At 41.8% G+C, this 13,066-nt stretch overlaps 1 protein-coding gene across 5 annotated transcripts in view; it reads right to left on the reverse strand.

Annotated features, from left to right (window-relative positions):
* The window catches only part of LOC133488681 (phosphatidylinositol 4,5-bisphosphate 3-kinase catalytic subunit alpha isoform), a 31,470-nt gene that overhangs the window by 4,109 nt on the left and 14,295 nt on the right, over nt 1–13,066 (reverse strand). For 4 of the 5 annotated variants that reach the window (XM_061796864.1, XM_061796865.1, XM_061796862.1 and 1 more), the window contains exons 14-20: nt 8,920–9,091; nt 6,477–6,583; nt 5,650–5,771; nt 5,344–5,422; nt 583–753; nt 327–444; nt 104–255 (exon numbers count right to left, since the gene is read on the reverse strand). In XM_061796864.1, the coding sequence (XP_061652848.1) occupies nt 104–255; nt 327–444; nt 583–753; nt 5,344–5,422; nt 5,650–5,771; nt 6,477–6,583; nt 8,920–9,091 (921 nt within the window). Of the gene's footprint in view, nt 1–103; nt 256–326; nt 445–582; nt 754–5,343; nt 5,423–5,649; nt 5,772–6,476; nt 6,584–8,919; nt 9,092–13,066 lie in introns of those variants that run through there. The other variant, XM_061796867.1, reaches the window with a different exon arrangement.

The raw sequence follows: 13,066 nt of genomic DNA on the forward strand, positions 1-13,066 counted from the left end.
AAATGTTGAGGTAGCACTGTATAGTGGTGCTTTGAGATACGAGTGACACTGTGCTGGCCAACCATTAATAAAAACCCACATTCATATTGAGCACTGACTGTACCTTTCAAATTCTCTTGTCTTGGTACACTCTTGAGTTCCTTTGCTAATGACGATCAAGAAGTCTTGTGTCAGAACAAAGGGCACACGCTCTCTCTTGTATCCAAACTTCTTCTTTTTGTGGTCAAGGAAATGGCCAAAATCTATGTGGAACAGCTGCAAAAAAATTAAATAAAGATAATAAAGTATAATGGAACATAAAATGTATGTCATATTGTGAAATTTACCTGTCCATCATCTTTAACCATGATGTTGCTATTGTGTCTATCCCCTATGCCCAGGATAAATGTGGCGACACAATAGCCTGCGCATGACCGCGTGAACAAATCTACGGCTTGGTCATACCTAAAATAATAATCAATAATAAATGTCAAGAATGACAATGTGCATCAGAATGATGGTATATGTCCTAATGTGTGTCTTCTCATTATTCTGACTAAATCACTAGCAATGCATGCACTAGCAATGGTTGATGCCACTCACATCTCGCCCTTGTTCTTATCCTTGAGCCACTGATGCAGCGTGTGGCTGTTGAACTGCAGCGCCCCCTTTAGGCCTCCTTTACACTGGATCTGCATGATGGTGTGAGAATTCCTCACCACCTCAATTAAACCAACGCAGTCACCGATGGACAGACAACCGTAGGGGAGCATCCTGGAAAAAAAGAAAAAAAAAAAAGAAAGTTGAGCATTTAGATCAAAGATTCAAAGACCTTGCACACTAATTGAAAGGATTTTCAGTGGTTCCTCAGATCAGCTTAAGCCCCTTACACACTAGCCATCTAAGCCGGCTTTTTCCACCTTTCTCTAGGCAATGGTTCTCAAACTGGGGTCCGCGAGCCATAGTTTGCAAAATAATGTGCAATAATGATGTTGCGGCAGCACGGTGGTCAACTGCTTAGCACATCTTCCTCACAGTTTTGAGGACCGGGATTCAAATCCCGGCCCTGCCTGTGTGGAGTTTGGACGCCCGAAGATAGCTGGGATAAGCTCCAGGACGCCAGCGACCCTAGTGAGGATAAGCGGTACAGAAAATGGATGTTAATAATGTTGTCTTATTTATGCATACAATGCATTTATTTATGCATACAATGCAATTCAAAGTTTTGATATCATTGTAATATATCACATAAATCTGACATGCCTGCATGAATATACAGTCCCCTCCACAAGTATTGGAACGTTAAGGTCAATTCCTTTGTTTTTGTTGTATACAGAAGACATTTGGGTTTCAGATCAAAAGATGAAAATGAGACAAAAGTTCAGAATTCCAGCGAGATGTGTTAAACAACTCATGACAGAGCACCTTTTGTTTGAACCCACCCACTTTTCAAGTGAGCAAAAGTATTGGAATGTGACTGATAGGTGTTTCCAGTTGCTCAGGTGTTGCCTTTTAGATTGATTGCTTAAACATTAGATAGTGCTTGTTTTTGGCTTTGGGTTTCACATGTGAAAACTGCATTTGTTGTTAAGCAAACACAGACCAGAGAGCTGTCTCTGGGAGAAAAGCAAACCATTTTTAAGCTGAGAAAAGAGGGGAAATCGATCAGAGCTATTGCACAAACATTGGGCATAGCCAATGCAACAATTTGGAATGCCCTGAAAAAGAAAGAAACTCCTTGTGTACTGAACAACAGACATCGAACAAGTCGGCCAAGGGTATAAACAGCAGTTGATGACAGAAACATTGTGAGAGATGTGAAGAAACACCCAAAGACAACAGTCAGTGACATAACTGCCAACCTCCACAGGGCAGGGGTGAAAGTATCACAATCCACTGTTCAAAGAATACTTTGAGAGAAGAAATTTACAGGCCATACCACAAGATGCAAACCACTCATCATCAAAAAGAATTGAAAGGCCAGATTGGACTTTGTAAAGAAGTTCAGAGATGAGCCACAAACGTTTTCTGGACTGATGAGACCAAGATTAACCTCTACCAAAGTGATGGAAAGACCAAAGTATGGAGAAAGAAAGGGTCTGCTTATGATCCAAAACCCACAACCTCATCTGTGAAGCATGGTGGAGGTAATGTCATGGTTTGGGCTTGCATGGCTGCTTCTTGAACGGGCTCACTAGTCTTTATTGATGATGTAACTCATGATGGTAGCAGCAGAATGAATTCTTGTCTACAAAACAATTTTGTCTAGCAATTTACAGAAAAATGCATCCAAAGTAATCGGGAGAAGCTTCATCATGTAACAAGACAAGGACCCAAAATACATTGCCAACACAATAAAGGACTTCATCAGGGGGAAAAGTGGAAGGTCTTAGACTAGCCAAGTCAATCACTGGACCTTAACCCAATAGAGCATGCATTTTATCTCCTGAAGAGAATAGTGAAGGGAGAAACCCCCATAAACAAACAAGAACTGAAAGACGCTGCAGTAAAGGCCTGGAAAAGCATTTCAAATGAAGAATTATGACACCAAATAGTAAATGTTATTCACTTTAAATTAATTTAATGATGTCTGTTCCAATACTGGCCGTTTGGTGGCCGACTGGTTAGCACATCTGCCTCACAGTTCTGAGGACCTGGGTTCAAATCTGGCCTCGCCTGTGTGGAGTTTGCATGTTCTCCCTGTGCCTGCGTGGGTTTTCAGAGTACTCCAGTTTCCTCCCACATCCCAAAAACATGCATGGTAGGTTAATTAAAGACTCTAAATTACCCGTAAGTGTGAATGTGAGTGCGACTGGTTGTTTGTTTATATGTGCCCTGCGATTGGCTGGTGACCAGTTCAGGGTGTACCCAGCCTCTCGCCCGAAGATAGCTGGGATAGGCTCCAGCTGGCCCGTGACCCTAGTGAGGATAAGCGGTATGGAAAATGAATGAATGAATGTTCCAATACTTTTGCTCACTTGAAAAGTGGGTGGCTTCAAACAAAAGCTGTTCTGTTCTGTCCTGCATTGTTTAACACATCTACATGTAAATACCATGAAATAAAAGCTGGAATTCTGAACTTTTGTCTCATATTAATTTTTTGATCTGAAACTCAAATGTCTTAAGTATACAACAAAAACAACGGAAATGACCTTGCCGTTGCAATACTTTTGGAAGGGACTGTAGTTTTTTTTTTTTTTTTTTTTAAATAAATAAATACTAGTAGAATGAAAGACGTTTTTTTCTTCTTCAGAAAAAGGGTGTTATATGAGGGACCTATAAAGTTGTATTTTTGAAATTTGGTTGTTAACAGGCGGCACGGTGGCCGACTGGTTAGAGCGTCAGCCTCACAGTTCTGAGGTGCGGGGTTCAATCCCCGTCCCCGCCTGTGTGGAGTTTGCATGTTCTCCCCGTGCCTGCGTGGGTTTTCTCCGGGCACTCCGGTTTCCTCCCACATCCCAAAAACATGCATTAATTGGAGACTCTAAATTGCCCGTAGGCATGACTGTGAGTGCGAATGGTTGTTAGTTTCTATGTGCCCTGCGATTGGCTGGCAACCAGTTCAGGGTGTACCCCGCCTCCTGCCCGATGACAGCTGGGATAGGCTCCAGCACGCCCGCGACCCTAGTGAGGAGAAGCGGCTCAGAAAATGGATGGATGGTTGTTAACATACCAACACTGATAGAATATTAATAAAATATATTAGGACTTTTTCATGGAAAAATACAACTATACTTAACTATAACTACTATAAAATGGCTGGCGACCTAAGATTATGATTTTTTAATCACGTCTCAGTTCTTGTAAAGAATGACTTTGTTCTTGCAACTACACCCTCCCCTCTAGAATAGGCAACTTTTTAATTCCTGTGGCATTTAGGGGTACATTGTGGGTGGCGTGGCGCAGAGGGTATGAGTACACACTGCAACCGGAGGGTCGCCGGTTTGTATCCCCACCCGAGCGCATGCCGTCGTTGTGTCCCTGGGCAAGACACTTAACCCACAAATGAACGTGGTTTGTTGTACGGTGGTGGTCGGCGCCGTATGCACAGAATGGCACCCACGCTTCTGTCACACTGTCCCACGGCAGCTGTGGCTGCACAAGTTGCATACGACCACCAGAGTGTGACTGAGGAGTGAATGAATAATGCATGAAATTGTAAAGCGTCTCTGTAAAGTGCATTATTATTATATCATCGCTGTTGGGTGTAAAATGTTCGATTTCATATTTTTCACATATCGATACTGTCAGTCTGTCCCTACGACGTAATTTTCACGCATTATTAACCTATTCAAAGTGTTGAAAATAGCGTGACAACAAATCTCTCTTAAAAACTTGAATTGTCTGAGAAGTAAAACCCCCTCCTCTTCCTCATTCCGCATGAGCTATGTGGCATTATGTCGCTTCAAGCTTGAAAGTTTGGATGTTTTTCGACAATAATGAGTGAAAATAGGTTAGATATGTTTGAGTAAGCCTGTTTTGTTAAAAATTGATTGCTGCAATGCTTCGCTGCAGAAGGAAGTGGTGAGCCACAAAGATATGTATGTGTGCAGATTAATTTACACCTATTAAACTACTTAGTCAAGCTCATAGTTTTATTTATTATATCACTTTAACCTCTGAGAAAGAGTTTGGGGATGATGTAAGCACAGTCATTTGCTTTTGTGAAGTACTAAAGACCTTTTTCTGGTTGTGGAGTTAGCATGAGCGCAGACTTTGATGTGCACGGCTGTTTTTTTATTATTTTTTTTATTTCTTGAATAGTGATCTAGGAGACGTGAGGACTCTGCCTGACAGTAACGATATATTTATGTTAAATTGGTGCTCGAATTATCAAGGGGTCATTGGAAAAGTTTTTTTCCCCCCTGTAAAGTGTTCTTAAACCCAAAAGGTTTAAGAACCCCTGGTTTAAGGTAGCGATGCAGGATGGGGGCAGTTGAATTCGACCTGTGAATGTGCTTGCTATTGATGTATCAGAACCGCGACCAGAGTGTCAACTTTAACACCAGAGACTCTCGCAGTCCAAGCAAGCCTGTTTCTTTTGGAAAACCAATGTAGCTGTCACACTGACATAGCCAAGCAACTAATTAGCTCATTGTGTCCAACCGCATTGCCTGTCCCTCTCTCACAAGTTCTGTCTGGAAGAGATGGGCGGATAAGTACAAGCTCTACTGTTACACCTCTGATGCGCCAATTTACCAGGAAGGCAATGTCAAAGCAGCTTTAGTTTCTGATGACCTTAGGTGGTTAGAAGGGTTTGCAAGTAATCTGCATTACGGCATAGATCAGAGAACATAAAAGTTATCCAGCGCCTTATTAATGAACACCTGCATCCTTGCTGTCACCGTCAAGTGAGGCGCCTACCTGAGATCAAGGCCTTGGTTCTGCCAGATGTTCTCCATTATCCTAATGATCTGCAGCGTCAGCATGTCTTGCCTCAGATCTGCAGTGGAACATTAAGACAAGGAAGTAGACGACAATGAGATGTGTATCAATTTGGAGCTCCTGTAATATCAACTGTATGATGCGTTATGGCATTATGGAGGAGTGCTGTCAAAGTTACTTTGGTCACACAATGCGCAGTGATTTGGATACCATGAATATAACTTTCAAGGTAAAGAGAACGGCAATGCCTGTAGGCAAGAAAGAACAAATGTGGATAAAACTCACCATCTCCGTTTTTGAAGATGATTTCGTTGTTCTGAAACAGGAGCTCTGACATCATATCTGGATTTTCCCAATTAAGCCACAGAGGTCGCTTGGCAGATGACATCATCCGACATTCTTCCAGACTGGAACAGAAACCAGTAAGCAATCAGTGAGAAGCAGAAAAAGAACGTTATGACTAGGGAAGACACAGTTGTCTTAAAATATTAAAAATAAATAAATCAAGTGACCACCTGTTAGTCACGGTACATTCCAGACCCAACTGCGATAGGGTGAAAATCCATGCTAAAAACTTTTTTTCTTTTTTAAATTCACCCCCCAGGGACCAATATCAGCCATCTTTCAGGGTCCCCTCCTACCCACCAGCCAGCAATAACTAGTAAGGGGCACTACACGGGGGAAGAGGTTAATCATCAGGTCAGGCCCAAGGCAATTGCTTAGGCTCACTAGCAGAAGCCTCAGAAGATGCAGGATGCTTGCGGGCCATTGTACGGCTTAAAACAAAAAGTTCAGAAAATATTCACACAAAAAACAGATGCTACCCGCTGTTCTGTCAGAGCTTTTGCGACGTTAATATCATTAACCAATCACAGCCCAAGAAGATGAAAATCCCACGAGACCGATCACAGTCCCATTGTTTATCATCGGGAGTTAACGTTCAACTGATTAAAAACACAAACACTATAAACCACAAATTACCGCAATATAGTGGAATTTTCTGATGTTGACAAGTAGACAATTTGTGGTAGGTGAACACTATTCATTTCTCAAATGAGTGGGACACATTGGCTACCAGCGGTCAGGTGCATTACGTAAGGATTCTGAAGTACCGGAGGTTTCCCAGCTGATGTGCTGGATTCAGAGGGGAAGTGAAGCTCTGCAGTGCATCCATATAGTCTGGCCTCCTCATCTGCTCAACCAGAAATTTCATTTGAACCTGAGAGCAGAGAAACAGGTAAATCAATAACGTGCCAGATGTGAACAGCTGGAGGAGTCAAGTCAGAGCAGTAAATATAAGCGTAGCCCATCTGCTGGTTTGCTTTGGAAAAATTACCAACCCTTCACAATGATGTAACTCTACTCTGGGCTGTGGGTAGGATTGGGCATCGAGAATCGAGAAACGATTGGAACCGGGACTAATGTTCCGGTTCTCCTGGAACCATTCAAATTAAAAAATTTCGGTTCCAAGTTTCGATGCCTAGTCCTCTCGCCGCGAAGAAGAAGTGGAGAACTTTGTTCAAATGAATGACCAGTCGCCTCAGTGCAACACTTGGAATAAGATTATAGTGTGCAAAGGAGGCTTTCACAATATGTAGCGTCTGACGCGCTCCGAGCCTCAGCCTACACCTCGTCAACTGGGTGAGTGAAACAATAAAATACGTCTATGCAAACATTGAGACAGCTAACAAGGTAAACGGTTGGGTGCACTTTTGCTCTGATGTTATTTAGCACTTATTTTAGTCTTCAAACCAACATAAGAGCCGATGAGAAAAAAACAAAAAATTTAAAAATAAAAAAAAAAGGCTTAACACTGGGCTAAAACTTCACCGTAGCAACTTTACATCACAATGAATTGGGACAAAATTCACAAACGTTGTCTCACTGTATCACAAACACTAACCTTGTGCCTCATCGGAGCGTAAGGAAAGGAATCAGCATTTTATAGCATTTGGTTCCATCCATTTAACAAAAACAAAAAACAAAAAAAAACACCGGTGCCGTGTGAAATTACTTTTCGTGCCAAAATGCTGAGTTCCGGTGCGTACCCTTCAAAATAAAAGGCTACAAGCTTAAAACAATTAAGCCAATTGGGTGAGTTCCACACACATTGCCTTTTAGTTCAAAGGTTTGATATTGATACTGGTTATAAAGAACCTCGAGTCAAATGTTAATTTTAGTCTATGCTGCGGGCTGCTAAGAAAATGGATGTTCCTAATTTGGACACCCTTTATTTAAACCATGCAAACTTTCTTGACCCAACCCCCTAAAAGAATCGGAATCAAGAATTGTTTGGAACTGGAATCTCTCAAATTCAAAGGATGCCCAACCCTAGCTGTGGGGGTGAATATAAATGCCCACCGGCCATGTATACTGTCCACAACTCTTGGCAATACCAATCAAGAATGATGAAAAGATTCTGAAAACTACATCTGAACTAAAAACAATAATAATAAAAACTGATGTACACTTTATGTGCTGTGTGGAAGATCAGAGGCCACTTCGCCACACAGATATCACAGTTGACTTGCCAACATCCATCTCTTTCATAAAATTTACCAGTTATGTTTAGCCTTTACAAATATAGTAATGCAAAGAAAGTAATGGTTTACCTACATCTTGAGCATTATAGAAGCACTGCTTCATAACAAGACGTGTTTCTAATATTCTGACTAGGGTTTAAGTTATATAATATTTTTTTGCAGTATCGTTTATTCTACTGATTAAATTCTTAAATTAATGTGCTTATTACATATTTGTTTTGTTAGGGTTTGTTCAATAAACCAAAACAAAAGACATTCTGTCTATTACACGCTCTTTCCTCCTGGCTCACCACTGTCGCGCATCCATATTTTCATACGGAATGGTGCGTGAGTCTGCTGTAACATTAGTCTGTGTGGAAAAATGATCATTGCGAAGCTTTGCGGTGGAGATTTTGCTTCCACCTTTTTTGTAATCAAATTATTCAAGTTGATCGAGTAATCGTTTCAGCACTAATTTGTAACTTCTCATATAGTTAAATAAGGTAAGCAAAATATTATAGCGTATAGAGATATCGTGTAATTTAGTGCCTTAAAGTAAAGCTGACAAGATCTATGCAAAAATGGATGGCTGTCTAAAGTTGACGTGGGATTGGCATCTTTGGTAAATTACAGAAAAATTAATGTCTAGTAAGCATTACTACTACGACTACTACTATGGCTGATTGACAGTCAATGAAAACTGAGCATTATTAGCTGTGATACATCTTGATAGTGGATCACTAGTCATTTGCATTTCAAGGAAATTAGATTACATTAATAATGATAAGTGTGTTTGTCAGTCATTTGCATACTATGAAAATGTTCACCGCTGCCTTTGTTAAACTGTTATAAAACAAATAATAATAATAATTCAAATATTAGAATTCATCAAGCGTGAACCACTACAAGAAAACAGCAACCATCCCAACAGCATCCCGCTATAAAGTTTTATAATGACCTCCGTGGCCCCAGGGCCAGGTGTTGAGGAGATTAAACAATGATTTCGCCAAGCAGCTGTCAGCAGTCCGATTACCTTCTGTGCTTCATCCTTTTTCTCCTGTTTGAGGAGGTCAGTGAGATTGATGAGTTTCTCCATGGCCTCCACCTGCCGGCTCAGGTGTTTCAGATACATGCCACAGGCCCGGCAGTACGACTCCAGCAGGAGTCCAAACCTCTGGCTTACCGTCTTGTTGTGCATTTCTGATCTGAAGACATGGTGGTGAAGAAACATGGTTACATCTGTATAACCATTTTTTTATATTTTTACTTTATGTCCAACAGAAATGTATTAGTACATTATATTACTAATACACTCTATTAAAAATACATTTTGGGAAAATAACGAGAGAATAAGGAATTTTTACATTTGAAAAAACAGTGGCTATAAAAGGTATACACACCCCTGTTCAAATACCAGGTTTGTGTGATATGAAAATTATTATTTTTTTTTTATTTTAATTTCAAAATGTTTCCAGCATTAATGTGACCTATAAGCTTTACACTTCCATTCCAATATGCCACCACCACTTAAAGGTTATGAGAAAGGTGTACACTTTCATTCTAATATGCCACTGCGACCTAGAGGTTATGAAAAAGGTGTAACCTACACTTTCGTTCCAAAATGTATCGTACGTATGCTGCATATATGTACAGTTGTGTTCATAAATTTACATAGCCTGGCAGAATTTGTAAAATATCTTTTTTTAAATACGTCTGATGACTGAACAACAACCATCAATTTCTTTATGGTTATGTTTTGTTTAATGATAATGCTTTTCTGAAATGCTTGACAGTTTAATTTGAATCCCATTAAAATAAATTCTGTGTGTTTCGCCTGGCCCTTCATGTTTTCTTTAAAGAAATGTACCCATCTTAGAAATTCTGCCCTGGGTAATCAAACATATGAGCACAACTGTGTGTTTTCTCATTTACTAAAAAAAAGGAGAGCTGTGAATTTCAAAATAAGAGCAAGTAAATTAAAAGGATTACGTGTTCAAATAAAGTGCTTAATTTCAGAACAATTCCTTGAAAAAAACTAACAAAATACAGATAATACTTCATGTTTTGATCATATGAGTAGAATTGCATATGCATTATACATGGGTAGAAGGGTTTTCCAGAATTTTGAGGTTAACTTCGGGGGTGCGTATTATACATGGGTGCGCATTATACACGAGAAATTACGGTAACTGGGACGAGGCTGTGTTCAGAACTGACCAATCACATTCAAATTCATGAGAACTCCTGACACTATTCAAAGTGCCTCTGATTCTTATTATTATAAATGACAACAATACCAATAATAACCCCAAATTAAGATGTTCTAGTAGGCTTTTCCTGACATTTTTTTTTTTTTATTCTAGCAGAAGAAATGCAGCCCTATGGGGGGCACAAGCTAGTGCAAACTGTAGGCCGGTCCCAAGCCCGGATAAATGCAGAGAGTTGCGTCAGGAAGGGCATCCGGGTTAAAACTTTGCCAAACAAATATGAGCGTTCATCCAAAGAATTCCATACCGGATCGGTTGTGGCTCGGGTTAACAACGTGTGCCACCGGCGCAGTCAACCTGCAGGGCGCCGGTGGAAATTCAGCTACTGTGGGTTGAAGAAGAAGAGGTGGAAAGCGGTAGAAGAGGAAAGCACAGAGCCGAGAACTGAATGTGGGGACATTGAATGTTGGGACTATGACATGAAAATCAAAGGTTGATATATTGTGTGTGCAGGATATCAGGTGGAAAGGCAGTAAGGCTAGAAGTTTAGGTGTAGGGTTTAAATTATTTTACCATGGTGTAGATGGGAAGAGAAATGGAGTCAGGGTTATTTTAAAAGAACAGTTGGCTAAGAATGTCTTGGAGGTGAAAAGAGCATCAGATAGAGTGATGAGGTTGAAACCTGAAATTGAGGCTGTTATGTATAATGTGGTCGGCACGGTTGACGACTGGTTAGAGCGTCTGCCTCACAGTTCTGAGGACCGGGTTTTAATCCCCGGCCCCGCCTGTGTGGAGTTTGCATGTTCTCCCCGTGCCTGCGTGGATTTTCTCCGGGCACTCCAGTTTCCTCCCACATCCCAAAAACATGCATGGAAGGTTAATTGACAACTCTAAATTGCCCGTAGGTGTGAATGTGAGTGTGAATGGTTGTTTCTTTGTATGTGCCCTTTGATTGGCTAGCAACCAGTTCAGGGTGTATCCCGCCTCCTGCCCGATGATAGCTGGGATAGGCTCCAGCACGCTCGCGACCCTAGTGAGGAGAAGCGGCTCAGAAAATGGATGGATGGATGTATAATGTGATTAGTGGCTATGCTCCACAGGTAGAATGTGACCTAGAGGTGAAAGAGAAATTCTGGAAGAAGCTAGACAAAGTAGTTCTGAGCATCCCAGACAGAGAGAGAGAGTTGTGATTGGTGCAGATTGCAATGGGCATGTTGGTGAAGGAAATAGCGGTGATGAAGAAGTGATGGGTAAGTACGGCATCCAGGAAAGGAACTTGGAGGGACAGATGGTGGTAGACTTTGCAAAAAGGATGAAAATTGCTGTAGTGAACACTTTTTTCCAGAAGAGGCAGGAACATAGGGTGACCTACAAGAGCGGAGGTAGAAGCACGCAGGTGGATTACATCTTGTGCAGACGATGTAATCTGAAGGAGGTTGCAGACTGTAAGGTAGTGGTAGGGGAGAGTGTGGCTAGACAGCATAGAATGGTGGTGTGTAAGATGACTGGTGGTGGGAAGGAGGATTAGGAAGACAAAGGCAGAACAGAGAATCATGTGGTGGAAGCTGAGACAGGACGAGTGTTGTGCAGCATTTCGGGAAGAGGTGAAACAGGCTCTCGGTGGACGGGAGGAGCTTCCAGAAGACTGGACCACTACAGCCAAGGTGATCAGAGAGGCAGGCAGGAGAGTACTTGGTGTATCTTCTGGCAGGAAAGGAGAGAAGGCGACTTGGTGCTGGAACCTCACAGTACAGGAAATCATACAAAGAAAAAGGTTAACTAAGAAGAAGTGGGACACTGAGAGGACCGAGGAGAGCCGAAAGGAATACATTGAGATGCGACATAGGGCAAAGGCCAAACAAGAGGCATATGATGACATGTATGCCATGTTGGACACTAAAGAAGGAGAAAATGATCTATACAGGTTGGCCAGACAGAGGGATAGAGATGGGAAGGATGTGCAGCAGGTTAGGGTGATTAAGGATAGAGATGGAAATATGTTGACTGGTGGCAGTAGTGTGCTACATAGATTGAAAAGAATACTTCGAGGAGTTGATAAATGAGGAAAATGAGAGAGAAGGGAGCGTAGAAGAGGCAAGTGTGGTGGACCAGGAAGTGGCAATGGTTAGTAAAGGGGAAGTTAGAAAGGCATAAAAAGAGGATGAAAAATGGAATGGCAGTTGGTCCTGATGACATTCCTGTGGAGGTATGGAAGGATCTAGGAGAGGTGGCTGTGGAGTTTTTGACCAGCTTGTTCAATAGAATTCTAGTGCGTGATAAGATGCCTGAGGAATGGAGGAAAAGTGTACTGGTGCCCATTTTTAAGAACAAAGGTGATGTGCAGAGCTGTGGGAACTATAGAGCAATAAAGTTGATGAGCCACACAATGAAGTTATGGGAAAGAGTAGTGGAGGCTAGACTCAGGACAGAAGTGAGTATTTGCGAGCAACAGTATGGTTTCATGCCTAGAAAGAGTACCACAGATGCATTATTTGCCTTGAGGATGTTGATGGAAAAGTACACAGAAGGTCAGAAGGAGCTACATTGTGTCTTTGTAGATCTAGAGAAAGCCTATGACACCCAGAGTACCCAGCGAGGAACTGTGGTACTGCATGCGGAAGTCTGGAGTGGCAGAGAAGTATGTTAGAATAATACAGGACATGTACGAGGGCAGCAGAACAGCGGTGAGGTGTACTGTAGGTGTGACAGACGAATTTAAGGTGGAGGTGGGCCTGAATCAGGTATCAGCCCCGAGCCCCTTTCTTGCAGTGGTGATGGATAGGCTGACAGATGAGGTTAGACTGGAATCCCCGTGGACCATGTTTGCAGATGACATTGTGATCTGCAGTGAAAGCAGGGAGCAGGTGTGGGAACAGTTAGAAAGATGGAGGCAGGCACTGGAAAGCAGAGGAGTGAAGATTAGCCGAAGTAAGACAGAATATATGTGCATGAATGAGAGGGGTGGTGGGGGAA

This window comes from Phyllopteryx taeniolatus, chromosome 14 (genome assembly GCF_024500385.1).
Source record: "Phyllopteryx taeniolatus isolate TA_2022b chromosome 14, UOR_Ptae_1.2, whole genome shotgun sequence".
Classification (NCBI taxonomy): domain Eukaryota; kingdom Metazoa; phylum Chordata; class Actinopteri; order Syngnathiformes; family Syngnathidae; genus Phyllopteryx; species Phyllopteryx taeniolatus.